Source organism: Musca domestica, unplaced genomic scaffold (assembly GCF_030504385.1).
Source record: "Musca domestica strain aabys unplaced genomic scaffold, Musca_domestica.polishedcontigs.V.1.1 34, whole genome shotgun sequence".
NCBI classification, from domain to species: domain Eukaryota; kingdom Metazoa; phylum Arthropoda; class Insecta; order Diptera; family Muscidae; genus Musca; species Musca domestica.
Window position 1 is genome coordinate 1,009,903 of NW_026712313.1, and position 25,040 is coordinate 1,034,942.

General features: G+C 39.2%; 1 protein-coding gene across 1 annotated transcript in view; it reads left to right on the forward strand.

The window, feature by feature from the left end:
- Positions 1-24,090, forward strand: part of LOC101889377 (titin) — a 113,527-nt gene extending 89,437 nt beyond the window's left edge. Inside the window, exon 3 of the mRNA XM_059125652.1 lies at positions 418-24,090. Within this exon, the coding sequence (XP_058981635.1) occupies positions 532-14,664 (14,133 nt within the window). The 5' untranslated portion in view covers positions 418-531 and the 3' untranslated portion in view covers positions 14,665-24,090. The remainder of the gene's footprint in view (positions 1-417) is intronic.
- The last annotated feature ends 950 nt before the right edge of the window (positions 24,091-25,040 follow it).

Below are 25,040 nucleotides of genomic sequence, written 5' to 3' on the forward strand. Positions count from 1 at the left end.
TTAGTGTTCTTCAAATGTGTATCACTCATTAATTTCCATAGAAATAGGTTTTTGATGATTAAAGTTACCTCCTGCTAGGCGTAGAAGCATTCCAACTCAATAAACGCCCTACTTATAAATCTGGGTATTATTTGTCCGTGTTTGGACTTTGTAAGCGATTTTTTGATATGACACTAAAATTGGCAAATTTTTATTGAAAAACAAATATTTTAAAAATCAATTTAGAATATTTTTTTTACTGATTTTTATAAATTCTAATTATCCATGAAATTTAAAAAAAATTGCCTTCAAAAATAGCAATTTGAAAAATATTTCGATCTTATTTTATTTTGAATCCCAATTTCTAGTTAATTTACAACGCATGATTTCCAAATATTTCTAATTTTTTTAATTTCCCTCCCTTATCTTTGATTTCAGATCAGAAAATTGAACACCACCCAAATGTATGGCCTTAAAAAATAGGAGAACAACAACAACAGCAACAGCAGCAACAATCAAAACAAATCTGGAGCAGATTCCGTGAAACAAATAATGGATACAGCTGGTGGTGCGGTAGCAGCAGTATCATCAATTGTTGCAGCCGCCAACCAAACGACATCATCGCCAGTGCCAGCGTCATCATCGCCATCCGCAAATGTTATCATCCATGGCAATCAGAGCCACGGCAACGTAGGTGCGGGTGTGGGCGGCCACCATGACCATCACCACCATCATCACAGTAGTTTAGTACACAGCAATATCATTAGCTCGGCAAGCAATAGTAGCAGTAGCAGCAGCAACAGCAGTAGTGGTAGCCTAATTATTGGTCATGGCAGTGCGGGGAGTGGCGGTAACATTGCCGGTGGCGGTAGCAGTAACAGCAGCACAAGCAGCAACAGCAGTGGTTATGGCAGCACATCGGCCACACCGACCAACAGTTATGAAAGTCACGGCACTCCGACAACACCGGTCGCCATTGCGGAACCCATAATACCCGTTGCTACGGTGGCCACAGTAACGCCGTTTTACAGTGAAGCTATAAACCATCAGGCGAACAACACGCAAAATTATTCCGCTCAACACCAGCAACAACAACAACCACAATATCAGTTAAATTCCGCCTCTCAGCATCTGGGCCAGCCAGCAGTGCCACAACATTCCCAAACGAATTTTTCAAACCACCAGCAACACCAGTCATTGCAACAACATCAGCTGCAGCCACAATTACAACATTCCCAAAGATCCCAGTCCTACTCCTATCCGACGGTCTATGACTATAATCAGCAATATCAACAGGACAGCTCTCTGCTGACGCAGCAGCAACAGATCCACCCAGGAACTGCAGCAACGGCTTATGGTTTGGGCGCCAGTAGTACTAGTAGTTCGGGTAACTTTGATCCCACCTTGCAATCGAATAGCCTCACACCTTATCAACAGTCTATGGGTCATAGTTATAAGTCGGTAGGTCCCACAGCCATTCCCTATGAACGTCAGCGATCCTCATCGGGTCATTTGGGAAGTTATCAAAATGACACGACAGCCAACAAACACAGTCAACCATTTGGATCTACATCCGCCTCAGCTGCCTCCAATGCCTCGACCTCCTCTGGCTCCAACAATTTGTCCGCATCAAAATCTCGTTCATCTACATCACTACTGGGTTCAATGTCGTCCTCATCCTCATCATCTGGCAATCCCACCTCCTCGGTGGCCACAACTAAACCCCAGGCGGCAGCCACACCCTTCTATGCCCAACCCTTGGCCCAGGCCCAAACGGCCAGTGCCAGCTCCTATTATGCCGAGTTGCAAAAGCACAAAATGCCTCTAGACTATCATCATGATCAGTTTGGCAATTTTCCCAATGCCTCGGCCGCCGCCTATCATCAGCAACAGAAGTACTATGCCGCAGCAAAATCTCAACTAAAGGAGACGGGGAGTTATGGTTCCACGCCGGCTAAATCTCTGTACCACAATGCGAATAGTTTTTATGGCGGTTCAATGGCTCAACATGGTGCATCTTCTATGCTGGCGCCCAATGCAGGGTATATTTATCCCTCAACGGCATATCCAACGGCTTTAGGCTACGAATCCTCATCTCTGGATGCGGTTTATCGAAAGTCCAGTGCCACGGCTCCTACGCTCAATTCGTCAACATGGCACTGGGGTATGGATTATGCGGCGGGAGGAAATAGCCGGACAACCGCAGCAGTGGCAGGTGGAACGGCACCTCCACCCACGGCGGCTGGCCACTTGCCCACAGCCACTGTGGCACCCACACATGCCAGTTATTTGGCGCCGGCCAACACCAGCCACAGGGATCCCTACTATATGACAGCCGATAAATATGCCATGAAATATGACAAATATCCCGCTGCCGCTCCACCTCCGCCCTATCAACAAAATGCCTATGTCAGTTCGCCGGCAACGAGACATCATCACCATTTGTGGCCCGGAGGTGGCCATAACCCAACTGCCGCTGGGCCACCACCACCCCATTCTCATGTTCCTCATGCCGGCATGCATGGCAGTGTGAATCCCTACTACAGCACAAATCCTGCCGCAGCGGCACGGCAACCCTGTTGTCCCCAGCCGCCTTATCAAACACAAAACTGTTACTATCCTCCGACGGCGGCAGTACCACCACCACCACCCACAGGAAGGATAACCCATGGCCAACCAATGGGGAATTTATCTCAACTAACAGCTGCCTATCCCAACCAGCAGTCGCACATGAATCAGCCTGCCTCCAAATATCCGGCAAGTGGTTTAGACTATCCTCCCTTAAGTGTTAATAAACTGAAAACTCCAAATGATCTCTATCTGGGTACACATCACTACGATGCCGCAACTGCCAATCCGTCGACTCATACACACCTAAGTCACCATCGGCATCCGACGGGCTATCAATATGGTGCTGCGGTGCCCCCGGTGCCGGGAAATCAACAACTCTACACCAGCAACCCCCAGCCCCACCATCCAGCTCATGGACAACAACCGGCGGTTCCGTTAATTGCTCATGATCCCCATGGCTCAGGCTATACGAATGATCTCACCACCTCCTACGATAGTTACCTGCATGAACCAATCTCCAACTCCAACTCGGCCGCCATGGGTCTTGGAGGAGCGGCCGCCGAAATGGCAGCCACAAATTATGCCGTGTCAACGGCCAAACGTGCCTTATTGGATTATCGAAAACCCGTGACGCAAACGCCTCCAGGTGATTATTATCGCCCAGAGCAAACGGGACACAGAGAAAATGCTCATCCAAACTATGGCGGAGCCAGTCATCACCATTCAACGGGAGATTTGCTGTTGAACAGCTCCGAAACAACAACTAGCTTTAATGAATATGATTCGACGGCGGCATATGGCCATGAGGCTGCCGCCGATAATCAATCCAAACCAGCCTCAGATGATTCTACCAAAAATTTAAGCCTACGTGACTTCATTGCCAATTGGAATGATGATGAGGATGATTATGCGACGGGTAATGAAGAACTTATGGCCTTTGATCAACAACAAGGATCCGGGGTGATCAATGAGATGTTGCAAAATGTCAATGTTGAGAGCTCTCATGACGACACGACCAACTTGCTTCAGGAGAAACCCCTTAAGGCAGCGGAGGTTCCCCAGTCCTCCGTCAGCACATTACCCGAGGATATGTATGCCCAGCAATATGCCAACTTGCCAGATATTATTGTGGACATAGAAAAGTCCTCAAATGTAAATACTTTTGGACCAATAGCCGATGTTCAAGTGGCGCCCAACGTCAGTGATATGGAAAAATCCACTTTAAATAATTTAACCACAGCAACAGGGGCTCAAGTGGCACCCAACGAAAGCGCCAACCCCACCGCATTGAGTTTGGATAATTTTGATGTGGAAAAGGAACTGGATCAGCTGCAGCAATTGCAGCGCAAAACTGGTGAGGATTCGGTAATTGTGAAACCCAGCCAACACAACAACGTGGTTGTGCCTGGGGAAACCCCCAAAAGCGACATAACTCCGCCCGAGGAAAATCCCCAACTAACATTTGAGGATTTAAATTTGGAAAATGCCAAAACAAACAACGTCCCTCCGGCGTCATCAGCAACACGTCCATCTGCCACCTCCGTATCCAACGATGCCGAAGGTTATGACAGTGGCTGCAGTCGCCATTCCAATGAATCCTCACTATTCGAAAAGGAATACGAGACCTTTATCAATAAAATCTCCACCAGCTGTGAAAATCTCAGCAAAGCCGACAAAGATATTGAACAAAAAGTCCAAGACTTTTCGAAGTTCTATAAACGTAAACGGAAAATGCGCGATGAGAATTCCAAGAAACCCACGGAAGATCTGGCCATGCAGGATAATAAAAAATCCCGCAATGAAGCTCCGAACTCACCGAAAGAATCAAATTTTCCCCAGGTCTACACAAAAAAATCACGCAACAGAACCTCGAGTAATGCCTCGAATAAAATGGCGCCCAAGCGTAGGAGGAAACCCTCATCATTCTACTACAAAGCCATGCAAAATATACGCCGTTATCCGCAGCATCGTTGCCAGATGGTAAGGGATTATATGGCCGATTTAAAGGAAAAACATTTGCCGCTGATCAAGAGGCAATCCATTAAAAACTATTCCATGCAAGCAAGTCCGGAGGCGGGGGATGAAGAGCTTAGACCTCTCCCTCTGAAAACTTTGGTATTGGGAGTTATCAACTCCGAAGATTTTCGGGAACGTTTTGTGATCAGCACCATGGAAATGGAAGAAGAAGAGATGGAAGAGGATTGCACGGCCTCGGAAGAGAAACATATTTGCCCTGATCCCAGCTGTGAAACTTGTGAGGTTATACGTAGCCTCATGGAATCCCAGGAGGTGGATGCTGCCGCTGCAGCTGCCATCGGGGATGTAAATAATTTTCAAACGGATGTTGTAAAATTATCCGATGAGGAAATTAAAAATTTGGCAAGTACCGAAGAGATTATTGTGGCCAAGGAAGTGGAAGATTTGTCCGAGGGCAAGGTGGTATTGATACCAGAACTTCCCGGAGAAGTTAGTGATGTAACGAAGCCGGAAGAGGAAACCATGATCGCCGAAGAACAACTGGCCGCACAAATTTTGGAACAGGAACTGGCCCAGAAGGATTTTCGGGAGAATCTGAGTTCCTCAACGGGAGGAGTAATACGTAAAGCAGATCTCACCACCGTGACTTTAACGGAAAGTTGTTCCAACGTAATCCAATCCACAAAGCCGGATGTGGAAACATTCAATCCTAGTTTTCAAGCAATTGATTCCATCTCCGCTCAACCAAAGATACCAAATTCGGAGGAAGATAAGCCCACCCTCACAAATGAAATAACCAGGGAAATCCCACAACAGGAAGACCTAATTCCCATCAATTCTGCAAGTGAACATCCCGCTCCCAAAGATATGTTTCCGGAACAAAGGAATCCCGTCATAAAAATTGTGAACAGCTACCCAAATAAAGAGGAATCACCCGCACAACTTATGGTTCAGCCGGCCAACTCTGAACCCCGAGAAGAACCAGACCAACCCTCACCCAAACCCATTGATTCACCCCGGGCAACCAGTGTGATAAGGAAAATTGAAACAAAGCCCTCCGATCACGATTTTGAGGTAAAGAAAAAGTGCTACGATCGTCCAGATTTAGATGCAGCAAGTCCACAAGCCTTGCAGACCACAGTCATACGAAAAGCCAAAGGTAAATCCCAACAAAGTGAGGAGAACTCCAACTCTCCTAAACCCCAAACATCATCCGACGAAAAATCCCAAAAAGTCAAAGAAAAGTCCGCAAAAAATCCTCCCATAATTCTAAGGATAAAGGCACAGACCACCACGGTTATACGCAAACATGTCACCGCCAATCCAGAGGGGAGCGAACCCAAGGAATCGGCAAGTTCGTACATCAACAAAACTTTTACCGTATCCAAAGTTTCGCCCAACAAATCCGATTCGGAAGAGTCAAGTGATTCGGAATCAGACACAAGTAATTCATCCTCTTCCAGTTCGGAAAATTCCGATGAGGAAAGAGATGAAAGTCATAGCTCAAGTGCCAGCGATTCGGATACGGATGCTGAGCCCGAGAATGAGACACTGAAGACTCTACGCAAGGTTGTGGAAAAATGCGAGAAACTTTCCAAAATCCATGAAACGCAAAAGATGAAAACGGAAACAGGCGATATATATAAAACCAAAGGAATGCTAAAAGAATTTAATCCAACACCGGCCGATCTCAATGAAGATTCGAAATTTAGCGAAGAATCTGATGTTCGAGAAGTGGTGGCTTCAAGTCCAAAGTTGGAAAATCCAGAAATACCTCAAGACAAATTCATTTCTAGTACACTAGCTACACCAAAGAGCCCAACGCCCGCCAGAAGTTCCCGAGCAAGTGAGGAAAGGGAGCTGCAAATGCGCAGCAATGAGGATGAGGATCAATTGTCCAGATCATCGGTACTAGCCACGTCGTTGGTTCCTGAAACAGATCTCGTCCATGCTAAATGTGAGGATAATTTGGTGGAGAATGAGGAGGCACCTTTGGATCTATCAAGGCAACTATCTCCCCTACAAACCCCTGTGGAAGACTGCCATCATAGTCCCAATTATAATGCCAGGGAATCGAAAGAGCCATTGGATTTTCAGGCTCATGTGAGTTCCGAAGAAAGCGGTTTGGAAAATATTAAACCCCAGAGTCGAGAGCAGATCATCGAACCTGCTTCTACGCTCAACAACATTGAAGAAAAGCGGGACGCTGCTTGCAAATCTCCGGTTGTAATAAGTGTTAACGAAAGTTATCTAGGGAGCCCTCAAGGTAATGATGAAAATTCTGCTGTATTGTCCCCAAGCGGGAGTAAGAGCCAAGCTGGTCTTAACTTTGATGATCCTCTCACCAAAAATTCCGATCCATCTGTTGTACCGTTGGATATCCCATGCGATGAATCTGCAACCGAAAATCAAGTTCAACAATTTCAAAATGAAGGTGTCTTTATCGATGAAACAATCGCCAAACATCCGGATCTATCCATCCTACCTTTAGATATCACAGTCGATGGATCAATCACCAAAAATCAGGATCAAACACCTCAAAGTTCCCTTGTTCCTGTCTCAACAACAAACAGCTCTTCAATGGATAACCCTGAAAGCGCTGATAGTTCCTGCAATCCAGAGAAGCAAGAGATCATAGAACTTTCAGAAGACTCATCATCTTCAGAAGAGTCAGACGGCGAAGAAGATCTAAATGTTCGAAACAATCAGGGATCCAGAGATAAGTTCTCCCGTACCGCATCTGAAGTAGTAAATTCCGAAAACATTGTGGACATAACCGCCGACAGTACATCCGACGAAGATTTAGAATCCGAAGACGATGTGATTTCCAAACCAATTACTCCCGTTAAATTGAGAGATTTGTCAGATAACGAATCACGGCCATCCAGCGTCGATGACGCCAATGAACCTCTGTTTGGTAATGAAGATGAATCCCAATTTAATTTGGTGGCCAAGACGCCAGAAATTCCAGTAGAAGCTTTGGATGAATCGCTTAAAATCTCCTTGGGCCTACTGCTAAAAGAAGTTGAGAATTGTGACAGTCTGAAAGAAACGATTCCCGGATCAATCGACGCCAAAGAAAATCAGAAGACTCAAGGTGCCGAAATGGATCTTCAAACAGGAAATGACAATGAATCTCAAACTCCAACTTCTTGTGAGAACTTAGGGTCTATCTCCAAGATAAGTATCCCATTAAATCCTTTGGAGCACCATAATTTGGAACTACAAAGCTCAGATAAAACCTTGGCACATATCATGGAACCCTGCTCAAAATCTGGTTCCGAAGTTAGCCTCGTTCATTCCAACTTGGAAGATGCCGCACATTCACCTACTGCTGACAGTTCTGTGTTGAAGGGTTCAGTTATAGCAGATCTGGGGGATCTGTTTTCCAAAGACATTAGACCAAACGTCCAGGAAGTTAAATGTTCCACAGGAAATCAAAATTGTGAGAAAGGCTCAACATTAGCGGAAAAATCAAGAGAATATAGTCTTCTGGGGGAAATCTTAGAGCCCGACACAAAGAAAACTTCGGTGTTCGCGCATGAGTGCCAAGAAGAAACTTCCACGGGAAATCGTGATCAAAGCGAAATATCAACCATAACCGACCAAATAAGAGAGAATTTCCTTTTTGGCGAAGCTCTAAAGCCAACCTCGAACAAGACTTCAGAATTTCAAAATGAAGACTTTACGGCTTCATGCGACAAACATCCAAAGAATTCTCTTGAGACCAATGAGATACAAAAAAATACGCCGGAGAGAATTGAAAGCCCCATTCCGGAACTGGAACCGAGAGAGGAACAACAACAAACTCCTGGAACTATCAGAAGTCCCACTCCAGAAATAGAAAACCATGTTGATCTCAGCAATGATTCATCGACATCTTCTGAGTCGACAGATTCCATCAACCAACTACCATCGATTCCACAGTCAGAGAATTGTGTCGAGATCGACAGAGAACAACAAAAGACATCAGAGAGAATTGCAAGTCCCACTACGGAACTGGAAGTGACAGAGGAACAACAAAAAACTCCAAAGAGTATCGCCAGTCCCACTTCAGAAATGGAAGCGATAGAGGAACAACAACAAACTCCTGAGAGCATCAGAAATCCCACTTCAGAAATGGAAAGCCATGTTGATCTTAGCATGGATTCAATGGCATCTTCTGAGTCGCCAGAATCCATCAACCAACTACCATCGATTCCACAGTTGGAGAATTGTGTCGCGATCGATAGAGAACAACAGGAGACATCAGAAAGAATTTGGAGTCCCATTCTGGAACTGAAAACGACAGAGGACCAACAAAAAACTCCAGAGAGAATCGATAGTCCCACTTCAGAAATGGAGAGGCATGTCGAACTTAGCAATGATTTAACGACATCTTCGGAGTCAATGGACTCCATCAACAAATTATCATCGATTCAACAACCCGAAAATTGTATTGAGATCGGTAAAGAACCACAGGAAACATCGGAAAGGATTAGGAGTCCCCTTCCGGAACTGGAAATGGCACAGGAACAACAAAAAACTCCAGAGAGTCTCGCTAGTCCCACTTCAGAATTGGAGAGACACGTCGAACTTAGCAATGATTCAACGACATCTTCAGAGTCAATGGACCCCATCAACGAAATATCGTCGATTTCACAACCAATGGATTCGATTAAGACCAATGACAAAGTTCCGGAGGGAACTGAGAATCTCATCCCAGATCTAGAAATAAGGGAAGAACAACAAAAATCTCTGAAAGCCATCCGGAGCCCCACTCCAGTACCGCAAAGTCAAGCAGATCTAAGCGATGATTCAACGACTTCTTCCGAGTCATCGGACGCAAGTCGCTCTGACGATGAACTGGAAACCATGGATCTACATAAGAGAGTTGATCCGACCGGTAATGATTTGGATAGACAGAGTTTCCAGGGACTATTAGAAAATAGAGAAACAGATGCAGTTTCCCCAGTAACCCCAAAAAGGGAAAGCAATGTCGAAGATGATACTGTCTCAGATCACGACAATGAAAAATTGGATTCATATTCGAACTTAATACCCAATTCGGATGACATTTCCTCACCAAGGCTAGAAGGAAGCAAAATCTCAGACAATGAAAGTGACACTTCATCTCAAAGTTCTTCCGATTCATCGTCAAGCGATGCTTCGTCTCCGAAAAGAGTGCTTGAAGAGAATACTGTCCTGGATCATGAAAGCGACAGTTCGTCTCAATCTTCAGATTCATCTTCTGATTCGGAGAGCACGTTGTCACCCAAGGGAAAGACCGAAGAAGATGCCCCAGACAAATTGAATATTGAACCCAAGAGTGATGCTCTTGACTTGCCGAAATGTTGCGAAAGCTCTCAGGAAGAAGATTGTGTTAGTGTCGCCAAAATTGGGATAAATGGTCCAAAATTCTCAACTCAAGCTGATGAAGTTGTATCAGAGTTTTCAAAATCTTCCTCGACCTCGGTGGATGTGGATGCTGAAATTAGCCACAGAAAAATAAGTAATAATGTTGATGACGATCTCTCAGTTCCGGATGAAAGAGAAAACGTTCCGACATGTTCTAATCCTTCCACACCTCAATCTGTAACCCTACTCGAAAAGGAAAGGACTAATTCCATTATTGAAAGCACGGCCGAGGAAATATTGGGGCAAGAAAATCTCAGTGCTGATCTCAAACAAGAAATGTTACAGGATATCGCAGTGGAACCACAAACGAAATCGGAGCAAATTTCTCCTGAAATTGATGCCTTGAAGTCCCTGCAGGAGCCGCTCGAAAACGAGAATATAGAGAAGCCAATATATTCAGTGGATTTTGATGGAGAAGTTGATACCGATAAATCAACCGCGGAGCCTGGGGAAGTCGTGAATACGGAAACAAATTCACTGAACCTTGATCCAGAAGTCGAAACTGAAATCAGTGGCATTGTTGAAAGTTCCGACGATCCCAAAATTGTATTAGATATTCAGTTTGACACGTGCACAGTATCAAATTCAAAAGAGGACTCTCCAAACAATGATGAATTTGAACCTCAAGATTCCCAGAAAGAGGTATTCTCAATCCAAGATGCAAGCCTTTCTCAGTCAGCCTTCTTAGATGACTCTACTTCGACTACTAAAATTGAAGTTATGGAAACAGCGGCTTCCCAAATTCCAGCAGCAAGTTTCACAAAGTATGAATCCCAAGAGAGAGCTATTAATGACTCTCCTTGCACAGCCATAGATTTTGTTGAGAATTGTAATGACGTTTTCATTTCCTCAACTTCTGCCAATTGCGATGAAGGGAAATCCTTGGACATCGAAAGTAATTCGTCTCAGGAGTCGAAAGAAGTTCTTCTCACGAAAGAATCATTATCGCAGGAAACCCGTCAGCAAGAAACAAAGGATAAGTTTGGGAAGGATAATCTTCCAACTCAAGAAGAAGGTTCTACGGGTGACTCTCCAAAAACAACAGAAGAAATTTATTCTCCGAGTCAAATTCAAGAGGATTCAGAAGAAATACAGACAGAAAAACAGCCAGACGAGGTTGTCGCTTCCAGTGCGGGATCGTCAGAGTTTATTGAAGAAACAACGGAGTCAGAACTTAAAGTCCAACCTGAACTCCCAAAGATTCCTAACGAGGCAACGGAGAAAGAAGTGGAAAGCAATGCTGAGTTGACAGAGAAACTTGCAGAAGCAATCCAAACAGAAGATAGTACTTTTGAAGAATTCCCACAGTCTTCGGAAAGACCAAAGGATTCAGAGGTTCAGAAAGAAATAATAATTGCTGAGGAACCAAGAGAAACCGAAGTTTCCGAGCTGGCTGAAGAACCCAGCGACTCAGAAGTTAATATCAATCAGGAAATCTCAGAGTCTGTTGAAGGACATATAACGTCGGAAGAGTTTTTCACCAACAAAGACAATTTGACCGAGTTGGAGGAAACAGTGAGTCCCAAGGCAATCGCAAAAGTTACTGGTGGCCTTGAAGATCCACAACTGTCTCCACCCAAGGAGAAAGCAGCAGATAAGGATCCAATGAGTCTCAAAGAAATCTCGAATATAACACATGGTGTTGAAGATCCACAAAAGTCCCTACACGACGAAAGGGAGGTCATTTCGTCTACAGATCTTGAAGTTCCCAATACTGTCTCAGTTTCCGATCATCTGCCAGAAACTGAAGAGAGCAAAATTGAAGAGAACATTGCTAAATCCAGCCCAAATGTCACCGAGACAATCCTTAAAAAATCACCCTTGCCACTGCGCAGTCGTGAGACAAGTCCTGAAATGAACTTCTGGAATACCAAAGGAAAATATCGTGCCTTAAGAAATAAACGAACTAATATTTCGAAATGCAATAATGAATCTAAGCGATCCTCGAGTAGAAAGAAGAGTAGCAAAGCTAACTTATCCCAATCCACCACAGACGAGTCAAGTGAGGACCAAGATTTCATTCTGGAGTCCCAGGAAAAAGTTGCAATAGCTTTGGAGGTCACTGAATCGCTGAACTCTTCTGTAAATCAAAGTGAGGTCATTGAATCCCAAGAAATTTCGGAGAAGAAGAAAATTTTAGTAGGCATTTCAGCAGATCAAAGCAAGAGCTTGGAATCAGAGAAGTTCGCAGAAAGCGTCGATTTGCCCAAAGAAGTCCCACTTACTGCCGATCAATTTGAAATTGATTTGGATGATATTCCCTTGCCGCCACCAAGGTCTGAAGAAATTAAAAGGCCGGAGATCGACAACCCAAGGCAAGATGTTGCAACCAAATACCATAGTATCAGAAAACGGGATTCATCTCCCATAGAATCCGCCAAAACACTGTCTGCAGACATTTCAAAGAGTGTGAACACCCCTAACGACAGTAGCCCAGCTGGAGCTTACACTGATGCAGAGATTTCCAGCAATTCCCCAGATGAGACAACAGAAAATGATGAAGAAATCGCCATGGTTTTATCTCCCAAGGAAACCTCAAGAACCTTATCTGAAGATATATCAAGCAGTGAGAATACCCCTAATGAAAGTATCACAGCTGATGAATCCAACAATGATAAATGTTTCAACAGTACAACAAAAGCAGCAACTGAAAGTTATGGAGAGACTGTCTTAACTTCGCATCACCGTCGTACTTCATCTCCCAAAGAGCCTCGAAAATCTTTATATGACGATTTATCAAGCAGTGTGAATACCCCTATTGGAGCAAACCCAGCTGATGCATCCAAAGACGCAGAAGGTCCCATTAGTTCCACAGATGCCGTCGTTGAAATAGACGGAGGAGAGATCGCCATAAGGTCTGGTAGTCAGGAAACTTCCTCACAGAGCGAAGCTCCAAAATCGCTGTATAAACACATATCGAATAATGTGAACACCCCTAGTGCTACTTGCCCAGCGGATGAACCTTATGATGTATCAAATAGTGTGAATCCTGCAAATGAAAGTAGCCCGGCTGTTGAAACTCATGGCATTAAGTGTTCCAGCATTTTTGGCGATGCCAACAGCCACGATGGGATTGACCTTGTTCCCAATCAAGATATATCAGGTCGTGAGAATACCCCTAATGAAAGAAGCCCAGCCGCCGAAATATCCCTTGAACATTCCAACATTTCAGCTGACATAGCAGCTGATGGTGACAATGAAATCGCCAGGATCTCATCACCCAATGAACGACCCAAAACTCCCTCTGCAGATATATCGTGCAATGTAAATACCCCTAATGAAATTGCCACAACCGATGATGACTTCTTGTCTTGCAAATTTCAAACAAGTTTTGATGATGGCTCCGATTTTAATGGATTCGAAGATCCCCACGAGGAAGAGCTGCTGCGTCGTGAAGTTGAAAATCTCAATGAAGATTCTGCAGCCAATGATGGCTTCCAATATGCCATAAGCCATTTAGCTGTCAACAAATCCCCAAGCAAATCATCCGAAATCGATGAGCTCGAGGCCTTGGAAAAAGAACTTTCCCAACAATGTTTAGCTCAAGAACGAGACGAGAGCAAAACGGAAGTTGATCTCGACCTAGTGGACCGGCAAGGAAACAACGAGACTGAACCTCAACGGGTAAGCTTAACGAATGTTAGCATATCAACAAATGATATTGAACATATCAAAAAGATGTTAGAAAGTGACGAAGAACCAGCCAATGAGGAAAACGAAAATGCAAGCGATGATGACACCCCCCAGAAGAATGCCTCCGGTCTAGAATGTAAGGAAAATATTAGCTCAACTAATCTATGTGTAATACCAAAGTTAAGTGACCTTTGTAGGGCTGCCTTAAATAGTTCCTTGAATATAAAAAATCTTACCATTGTACAAAGTAATGCTAATGCTAATGATGAGGATTTAGAAGTAGTAGTTGCCACGGAAATGCAAACCATGGGCTTGGAAAGTAGTAATGCCACTCCACAAAATTTGCTTGTGGAGCGTGAGCTAAGTGTGGAAGAGGCCCTGGCGGAAATGTATCGCCAAGCTGGGGTTTTGCTTTCCGATCCTGAGGATAATGAAAGTGATAAGGCATCAATAACCCACAACAACAATACCACCACCAACACCACAACTGCAGTGGCGCCCAATCAAGATTTGCTTTTGATAAATTTACATGAAATCCTAAATAGCAGTGATAATGATGTCTATGTCTTACAGTGTGATATAAGTGACAACAGTAACAACAACAACAACCCCACCACCAACCAAGTTAGCGAAAATAATGCCACACCAGCCAATTCCGATGAAAATCAAGAAATCATCTTGCCCACAGAAAGATTTAATACCCTCCAATTGATTGGCATTGTCAATCGGGATAATGAAGGCTCTGAAATCCATATTATTAGTTCCGATTCCGAAAGTGAGGTTATAATTTTAAGTGATTGTGATACGGATGTAGAATTCCAACCACCACAGCCGCCACCCAAATGTTTCTCCCCACGACCGCCACATCGTGAATACATACCCTTCATCACCGACTACGAGGATCAGTCGAGTGATAGCATGTCCGATCTATCGACCATACATCATGAAGAAATCGTACCTGATAACCTGAATAAATTTCTGCAGGAGGAATTTTTCAAATATCTCCACGAGAAATATGCTCAAAAGAAACTCTCGCGATATTATCATGCCAATCGCGTGCTGAAGAAGTACAAAAAGACTAGGCTACTGAATAAATATAGGTCGTAGGCAGATTTTAGAAATGTTAAATTATTGGCCATGTAGTTTCTTTCCGATGTCTTACGGCCGGAATTCCTCTGTCAATAAAAATTCTCCCTTTTGTTGTTAAATGGCAGTATTTTAGGTCTCGAATCTTTTAGATTTATTTTGCCACTGGAACTAGAAATTTTTTTCTTTTGTTTAAAAATTGGTCTTTGAATAATTTTCCTAACTATTACAAAAATCTTTGCTCAGCCACAAAGGAATGTTTCCTATTTAAAAATTTGACTCTGGGCGATTGAGGCAATTCTTTCTACAGAATATATCAAGGCTTAAGAAAAAAGTCGTTTTGAAAAGACAACAGAAAATGATGAAGAAATCGCCATTGGTTTTATCCCCCAAGGAATCTTCAAAAATTCTATCTGACGGTATATCCAGTACTGAGAATACCCTGTGTGATCACTTTCAAAGTCGATTTATGCGTCCGTCTTCCCGTCCGTTCCCTCGTCCGTCCGTCTGTCCATGCATTGTTGTGAACAAAATTCAGGTCGCATTTATTATCTGATTGAGATGGAATTTTCAAAACAATATTTGTATCACAGCTAATGAAACCAAATATGATAAATGTACAACAAATGCAGCAACTGGAACTTGCGGGAAAACAGTCTTGGCTTTATCTCCCAACGAAGCTCCAAAATCTTTATCTGAAAAATTTTTTAAACAGTGAGAATACCCCCATGGGAGCAAACCCAGCTGACGCATCCAAAGACGTAGAAAGTCCCATTACTTCCACAGATGCCGTCGTTGAAAATGACGGAGGAGAGATCGTCATAAGGTCTGGTGGTCAGGAAACTTCCTCACAATTTTTTCTACAGAATACATCAGAGCTTAAGGAAAACGTCGGTTTGGAAAGACTGAAGTAATTCCTTCCAGTATAGAATTAGTAAATTTCTTAGTATACAATCTGCTGAGATACCATTTGAGGCCTCATTTCCGAAAACCCTAAATACGTAAATTGAGAAAATGTATTTTTATCAAAATTTGAAACTTCTCTTACATCTTAACAAAATCTCTGAGACATAATCTCCAAAGAATCCCAAATTCATTCTCTTAAAATATATCGATCAGTGAGAACATCCCTAAAGTTTGGTATCTCCTTATAAATCCCTAAGTCATTGCCGTATTTGGAAAATATATTAATTCGTGAGAAGACCCCTAATGCGGCCATTGACGCCGACTTTAAAGTTGAACGTTTGCTCTCACGATCAACGAGCAAATGTTCTCTTCGCCAAAACTGGATCATAAGGCATATACAACCGTGCAAACACCCTAATGCTACTATTATATCATTATTTGAAGTTGGTCACTTAAGCGTGGAAAACGACCTGTCACGTGTCTTTGACAGTAATAGATTTGTCAGGACTTCGTCTCACAAAACATAGAAAATCTTCTCTGTGAATATATCATACAATGAGAACTAACCTAATAAAATAGTACAGCTAACGCAAACAGGCTATAATGTTCATAACAGAAAATGAAAACAAGATTCTCAGCCCTTCGTCTGCCTATGAACCTTCAAAAGCATCCTCTTAATGTATATCGAACCCTGTGAGACCCCCTAAGGAATGCAGTCTAACCGATGTAACTTGCGAATTGATGTTTTTCTTTGGAAAAATAATCTCCAGCTCAGACGAAAGAACTAATTGTTTGAATAGAAGAAAAACGGGACGCATAGCTAAGGTTTTTGTTTCCAGCGAATGAGGATTTAGAGAAAAATTGGTCCTTAGCGAAAGAGGATTTTTCTTTTCTACAAAAAAAATTATACTTAGCGAACGAGGATTTTTTTATAGAAAAAATTGGCCCTCAGCGAATGAGGATTTTTTTTGGCCCTCATTGACAATTTTTTTTTGTAAAGCGCTAAGGACGGATTTTTAAAAAGAAACAACTCCTGGGTTGGATTTTTTTAATAAAAAAAATCTTCTGTCGCCGGCGATCAGCCATATGGTAAGAGAGGGTATGTCTCATTTGATACGGTCAAAACGTGCATAGTCGAAATGACGGTTTTAGGCCTTAGGTCTCTTTGGACCAAATCCGTTTTAGAACATTTGGAGTCGATCTAGCGATCCGTCCGTCCGTCTGTCGGTCGGCTGTCTGGTGCGCACAATAACTCTCGAAGGTAGTATCCGATTTGATCCAAACTTGGTACATCGTAATATTTTTGCCAAACATAGATCGAGTTTGGAGATGGGCAATATCGATCCACTTCATATAGTACCTCCCCCACAAAGGGTCAAAATTTTGAATAATTACAACTCTTATAAAACGTTATGTAAGAGTCCGATTGTCTTCAAATTTCACACATATCAATATTTATATAACCCCAAGATCTGGTGTTAAGATGGAATATATCGGTCCACTCCTTCTGGTACCTCCCCCTAAATTTTGAGTATCCATTGAGCTCATAAAACGCGAAATTAACATCGGATTCCAATTAGAAGTTTCTATCAACACAGGATCTGTTAAAAAGGGTGCAGAACGGACCATTCCTCCTGCTACCTCCACCACAAAGGTGGAGGTAGTTTTGAATAACCCAAACGTTGATAGAATCCGAAATAAGCATTAGGTTCTCTTTATATTTCACACATCCCATTATTTCCACTAACAAAAGTTCCGTTGTGAAAATGGGGTATATCGGTCCACTCCTTCTGGTACCTCCCCCACAATGGCTCAAAATTTTGAATATCCATGAAGCTCATAAAAAGCGAAATTGACATCCGATTCTATTCAAGACTTGGTACATCCGAAAATTTCCATTAGCACAACACAGTCCAAACCTAGCACGATTTATATCATATTTATTTAGGTCCGATACGAAATGGCCAATTCCTTCGGAACCAACTGAATTAGGGGTTAAACATTTGAATAAGCATAACAGAAGTAAAAATATTTTTAAAAAATCGAACATTGGCTGAGGGTATACATCTGTCGGCAAAACTGACAGATACTTTTTAACTTGTTTCAATATAGATCTGTAGTCCCTTAGAGGTTTTTTTTTTTTTTTCTATTTATAAAAATCTCAGTCCTAATTCCTGGAAAATGTGTTTTCCCTTTTATTGGAAATGACCTTTCCTGGGGTCATATTTTTCTTTAATTTTTTTTTAAATTCCGCATTTAATTATAATTTTTCGAATAAAAATTTAAATATCACAGCCTCTGAGAGGAGATATGACAATAAAACAAATTTCATGGGCAATGGTGGCATGTTTTTGCAACTGGCGTTGTTGTTGGCATTTAATATTAATTACATTTTGTAAAACATGACATTTGATGTTAAATTGTTTTTTTTTTTTTTTTGTTCACATTTTGTTGTAGTGTTTCCCTCTTTTTTTGATGTCTAGTAAATCATATGTAAATGTAGTTACTATTTTTGTTGTTGTTGTTATTGAAATAGTAGTTTTAAATGCAAAAAAAACGGAAGAAATGTTGTTATTTTTTTAAATGGTTTCTGAACACGAGACACGAGATTTACTCACAGTTAATAGGTGGTAATTTGTTTTGCAAACCCTTTCACCCTCTAACGCCACCACCACCTCCTAAACTTTCACCTCGTATTCTTCTTTCTTTCCTCTCTCTCTCTCTCTCTCTCTGCTAGCCCGGCTATTTGGTCATTAGTTTTTTACTAGACATGATTTTTATTATTAATAATGTACAATAAGTAAGAAAACAATAACAAATAATTTTAGCACATGTGTTTTTTTTTTTTGTATATTTCAAAATCCATTTCTCTAGATTTTATTAATTATTCAATGTTGTTCTTAGTCATAGTTATTAATTATTTTCTTTTGTTTTAAATTTTAATATGTATTTGTACACACGGTTGAAAATGTAAATTTAAGCGAAAAAAATAAATAAATTTATATATCTATTTTTTTGTAATAATAAAAAAACAGAAACACAGAAAGAAAATCTCAACAGCAACATATTTTTAATAGTCTAAATATTATTTATTATTGTGTAAGTAATTGTAGTGAAAAAAAAGAAAATAATAATAAATACCAAACACCCAAAGTGCATTAAAAAATATACACACAAATATGTTTTTTCGTTTTTTTATATATATATAAGAAAATTTCGAAATTTTGTCATAAGCATAAGTAATATCAATGTTTTTTGTAGACCAAATCCGACCTTGAATAAAAATATTAAATTTTGGATAATCATAACTTAAATATATAACTCAAAAACAAGTAAAAAAACATTAAGTTCGGCCGGGCCAAACTTTTAATACCCTCCACCTTAGGGTAAAATAAACATTAGAAGAAATGTGGCAAAAACCATTAAAATGCCGATTATGGGGAGGTACCGTAATATGGGGGCTACACCAAAACGTGGGCCTATAATTACAATGTTTCGCCACACGAACTAGGACCCATTATGGCCCACAAATACCAATTTTTAGACAAATCAGTGAAAAGATGTGGCAAAAACCATCAAAATACCGAATATCGGGAGGTACCTTTATATGGGGGCTATATCAAATAATGGACCCATGCATGCAATGTTTCGCCACCGAAGCTGGAACCAATTATGACCAACAAATACCAAATTTCAGACAAATCCGTGAAAAAAATGTGGCAAAAATCATCAAATTACCGAATATCGGGAGGTCCCGTTATATGGGGGCTATACCAAAACGTGGACCTATAATTACAATGTTTCGCCACACGAACTAGGACCCATTATGACCCACAAATACCAATTTTTAGGCAAATCAGTGAAAAAATGTGGCAAAAACCATCAAAATACCGAATATCGGGAGGTACCGTTATATAAGGGCTATACCAAATCATGTACCCATACATGCAATGTTTCGCCACCGGAGCTGGAACCCATTATGACCAACAAATTCCGATTTTCAGACAAATCCGTGAAAAAATGTTGCAAAAATCATCAAATTACTGAATATCTGGAGGTACCGTTATATGGGGGCTATACCAAATTTTGGACCCATACATGCAATGTTTTGCCACACGCTCAGGGACCTGCTATGACCTACAAATACCAATTTTAAGACAAATCCGTGAAAAAACGTGGCATAAATCATCAAAATACCGAATATCGGGAGGTACCGTTATATGGGGACTATACCAGAACGTGGACCGATATATCTCATTTTCAATACCAACCATCCTAGACACAATGCAAATAGCTCTGCTAAATTTTGGAGCTCTACGTCAAATAATGTGGGCTGTATCGTGATTTCAACAGACAGACAGACGGACAGACAGACAGACGGACAGACAGACGGACATCGTTAAATCGACTTAGAATTTTATGCTGATTATGAATATATATACTTTATGGGGTCTAAGACGAATATTCAAGGATGTTACAAACGGAATGACAAAGTTAATATACCCTCCTTTCCAAGGTGGAGGGTATAAAAAAAATAGAGATGATGAAGGTCCAAATTTCAAATAAAGACAAATCGAATATTAACACAAATATACAAAGAATATTTAGAATTCGAATATCACTAACAATCTTGAATGCTCCAAACCGTACTTTTATCGAGTTAAGTGTTGGACACTAGTAGCGAAAAAGAAATAGAAACGCAGTAAGTTCGACCGGACCGAGCTTTGAATACCCTTCAGAATTTAAATGAATTTGGAAATTTTCAAAAAAATCCGTTACAAATTCTGTTTAAATCTTAAAAAATACCGAATATAACCTTACATTGAATACCCCACCATTTGAATGAATTTGGAAATTTTCAAAAAAATAATACTCGTTAAAAATTCTGTTAAAATCTTAAAAAAACCGAATATATTTTGGTCTATACGAAGACCCGGACCTGCATATGCAACTTTTGTCCATTAAGCCATTACAATATTCAAATACGAAAATTGAAAACATCCGGTGAATAATGCAGCTTTAAGCATCAAAATACGGTATGTAGAGAGGTACCGTCACAGGCTGTAGTACCTAGAACTTCAAATACGAAATTTCAAACAATTTCGGTGAATATTGCGCCTAAAATTGTCAAAATACCGAATATAAGGAGGTACTGATATATGGGGCCTATACGAAGACCATAGACAATTTTCTGGCATAGACAAATCCTAAATACGAAATTTGAAATAGCTCCGGAGTATAATGTCCTTAAAATTATCAAAATACCAAATATTGCGAGGTACCGTTATATGGCGGCTATACCAAGACCTAGACCTGCATAGACAATTTTCTGTCACAGGCTGTAGGAACTATTAGGAACTTCAAATACGAAATTTCAAAAAAATTCAAATTTCAATTTCGGCGAATATTGTGCCTAAAATCGTCAAAATACCGAATATAGGGAGTTACTGATATATGGGGCAGACCTGGAACTGCATAGACAATTACAAGTGTTTACCACTTGACGTTTACAAGTTGCAATTCAAAACTCAGCTGACTGGCTGGCCGGCCTGTTTCTCACTCGCATTTATAGCTCCTAATCTATGCATGAATGTTTTGAGAATCTTCTTCCATTTTACAAGTCTTTCCTAACCGACGTTTCCGATCGTTCGATATTCAAAACACAGTGACTGGCCGGAATCCTACTCACTCGTATTTATAGCTTCTAATCTATACATGGTTTTTTCGAGAATCTTAACCCAAGGAATTTCATAATATTCCAATGAAATACAACTCCGTCCATTCGTCAATGTGCATACACACATATACAAAGGAGCACTGTTTGTAAACAACAAAGTGGACAATAATTATAAATACGAGTGAGTGAGTGAGTGAGTGAGTGAGTGAGAGAGAACTATTGATGGTGTCGCAATTATAACTTTGAGGCTAAGACTGATCTATAAAAAAATAGACGTGATATACCCTTCATTTATGTGTGAAGAATGGTTCAGAAAAATATATATAGACTGGAAAACGAAAAATGGTTGAATAAAATTGGAATTTGACCTAAAAATAGCACAGGAAGATAGGTAAGTGGTATGCCACATGTCCAACCACTCATAAATGAACCGACTTCCGAGAAAACATTTTGATCTTCTCAATTAAAAGAAAAAAATAAATGGGATTTGTTAAATTGGTAAAATCCGAATTCTGTATATGAGTTTCAGAAATTGCTACGCCAAACAGTTTATTTTTGTTTGCTCTGTGGCGATAACAAACCAATTGCCCGTAGGAACACTGTTGAATTTTAGTTCCACTTCTCTCCATCCTTGGTAATTTATTTCTTGGACGATAATTTTGGAGATTTCTTTGGCAGTAATGTTTTCTAGACAAACTGGGACTAACAATTCATCCCACAGTCTCTTGAAATCGATATAGATTGACAAATTATTTTATGTCCAGTTCTGATATTTTTGGCGAAAACATTGGGTTATAATGTACGGGTTTCATCGCGTCAGGTTTAGGTAAAGGCCCACATATAAAGGTATTAAATAATTTTCGGTATTTTAAAAATTTCAACCAAATTTCGAACCGAAAGAACTGAACTTGACTTTAGGATATATAAAAGAGTAATGAAATAACTGACGGAAAGAGAAACGATTTCCAGACGAAACGTCTAAAGCTACAATATTGAAATTTGGCACGGGGATCAGTCTTGTTGTGTTGTCTAAAATTTGCTAAAAATTATATTGGAAAAACGGAAAAATATCTGAAATTTTAAATAAGGAACACTGAAAGGTTGCAGGATAGTTCTACCAAATAGTTTTAAAAAATACGAACTTTAAGGTTAAGGAAAAGTTTTAAAATGGTACTAAACTTCTAAAGAGGTATCATTTGGTATTATGTGAACGGATACAACTAGAAACTTGAAAATTTAGTATGACAATCAGTGTTGGAAAGAAAGTTTGATATTTGAAATTGGTTTTGGAAATGTGTACCAAGTGTGCGAACTGTGCTACATGGTACTGAATTTGGAAAATTTTAGTATAGGGTGAACATATGAAGCTGGAATTTCGAAATTTTGTATTATGGGATCTTTGTTGGCGGTAGGTTTGTAATACAGAGGTGATTTTTTGAAATGTGTGCTACAAGTGCACGAAAAAGTACTAAATAGGTCTACATTTGCTACAAATTGGTGTTAGGTTAAGATATAGTGTTTGAAAAATGAAATTTGGTAAAGAGTTGCTGTTCATGTGTAGCCTTGACATATGGGGGTGGTTTCGGAAAGTTGTACAAAAAGTACTAAATAGTACTATATTTGGTATTGGGTGAAAGGATAGAGATAAAATTTTGAAATTTCATATTTAGATTACAGATGGTATCTGTGTTTGAGATTTGGCGGTGGCTTGGCAATGCGTCATATATTCGTACGAAAAGTACTAAATGGTACTAAATTTGGTATTGGCTGAAGGGATGCAGCTGCAATCCCGAGATTTCATATTAAGGTGTCTGTTAATATCTGAGATTGAAATATGGGAACGTTGAAATAATTTTAGACAGAAAAGCTGGATATGGGTCCATTGGGTAATGTTTTTACTCATATCCCCCTCGGTAAATATCAAAATGAAAAGTTGGAATACTTTTTGCTGTAAAAGTTTAATATTTTCCCTTTTATTTTTTTCGTAAAAGAAAAATCTTGAATAATATATAAAACCTTGAAGGTCTGAAATTTAGTACGATATATGAAGTTTTGATTAAAAAAACTGAACAATTTGTGCATTTTGAGTACTAAACATTTTAAGACGTATCTTTCCCTGACGAAATAGCGGGCACTTGTAGGTACTTTACAATTTCGGTATTTCTATAGGTTGAATACATGCCTGGCCTAAGGTTTTTGAATTATTACATACTGCTAATAGTATTTTATAGGTCCTATTTTTCATCTGATTGGAATTGTAATCTTTTTATTTTGAGTTCGGAACGAGAAGATGCCTATCTATATCATGAACATTTTGAGAACTGTTAGAGTTTCTATAGGTTTTGAAGCTATAACTTCCATGACGAAAGGTAATTCTTCTTTTTTAGCCGTTTATATTTCGTAAAAACTATTTCACATTTTTAAAAATTTGTCGACAAAAATTCAAAATTTTTATCCTGCGTGAGGTTTGGAGGATTTATTTTTTTTTTCATAAAAAACAAAAATAGTACATTCAAGATATTCATACAATATTCCAAATTTTACACAAAAAAAAAAAAACAGGTAAAAGCGCTTAAATAAAAAAAAAACGTTTTTCAATATTTTTAGCTCAATTTATATTAAATATAGATCTAAATAGAACTAGTTGTTAAGAATATGTGTAAAACTATATTTATACAAGTACAACAAACACACAGCTTTTTCTTGTCGTTAACATTAGTAATAAATAAATAAAAACAGTAATATACACTAAAAATAAATATATATAACAAATAGTATACCTACATATTTTGTAAACATTCCAAAGGACCAATACAAGCATAATCAATAAATGTTGTTTTTTTTTTTTAATAAAAATAAATAAATTTTGAAAAATAAAATAAAAATATGAAAAATAAATAAATGAATAAATCATTTTTATAAATTTTCTTATTATAATAATTTTAAATTTTTTAATAAAAAATAATATCTAAAACAAAGTATGATCTGAATAGAAAATATGTTTTTATTTTTTTTTAGCTCAATAGTTATATAATTTTTTAAGATGTACACAATAAGTTGAATATATTAAAAACATTTAGGAATTAAAACACGCTTTTGGTTGTCTTTAATAAATTATTAATAAAAAATAATTTTCGAATTGACTGATATTCAAAGTTCTCTTAAATAAAAAATATAAATTAATAAAGCATATTTCGTTAAAAACTAATTTAAAAAAAAATAATTATTAAAGCTTAAAAAATATTTTTAGTTAAAAATAAAAAAAAATACACGTTTAAGTGTTTTTTCGGCTTTTCTCTCATTGTACAAGAAGAAGCAACATCAAAACTAAAGACAAACATTTAATCAAAAATAAATTTAAGAAAATAAAAAAAATAACAAAAAATATATACAAACATATATAACAAAAATTTAAAAATAAAAATAAAAAATACATTTTTTTGTTATTTAAATCAATTTGCCTTTACGAATATTTGAAAATTTATACACATAAAAATAATTGTTATTAAATTCTAGTTCATTTTTATAGAGCAAATTTTATGGATTGAAAAAATATAGTTGTAGTCGTAATTATACTAATTTTAATTTAGAAAAAATAAATCCATAAAAGCTTAACAACACAATATTTATATATGTATACCATAATTTTTCAAAACAAAATTTTTAGATGTGTGTAAAAGTGCATTTTTTGTGTCAAACAACATTTGTTTTTTTTAACAAAAAAAAATAATAATAATATTTATATGCATATAAGTAATTTGTTTATTTGTTTTTATTTAAGAAAAAAAGGATGAAGAAAAAAAGGAAAAAGACA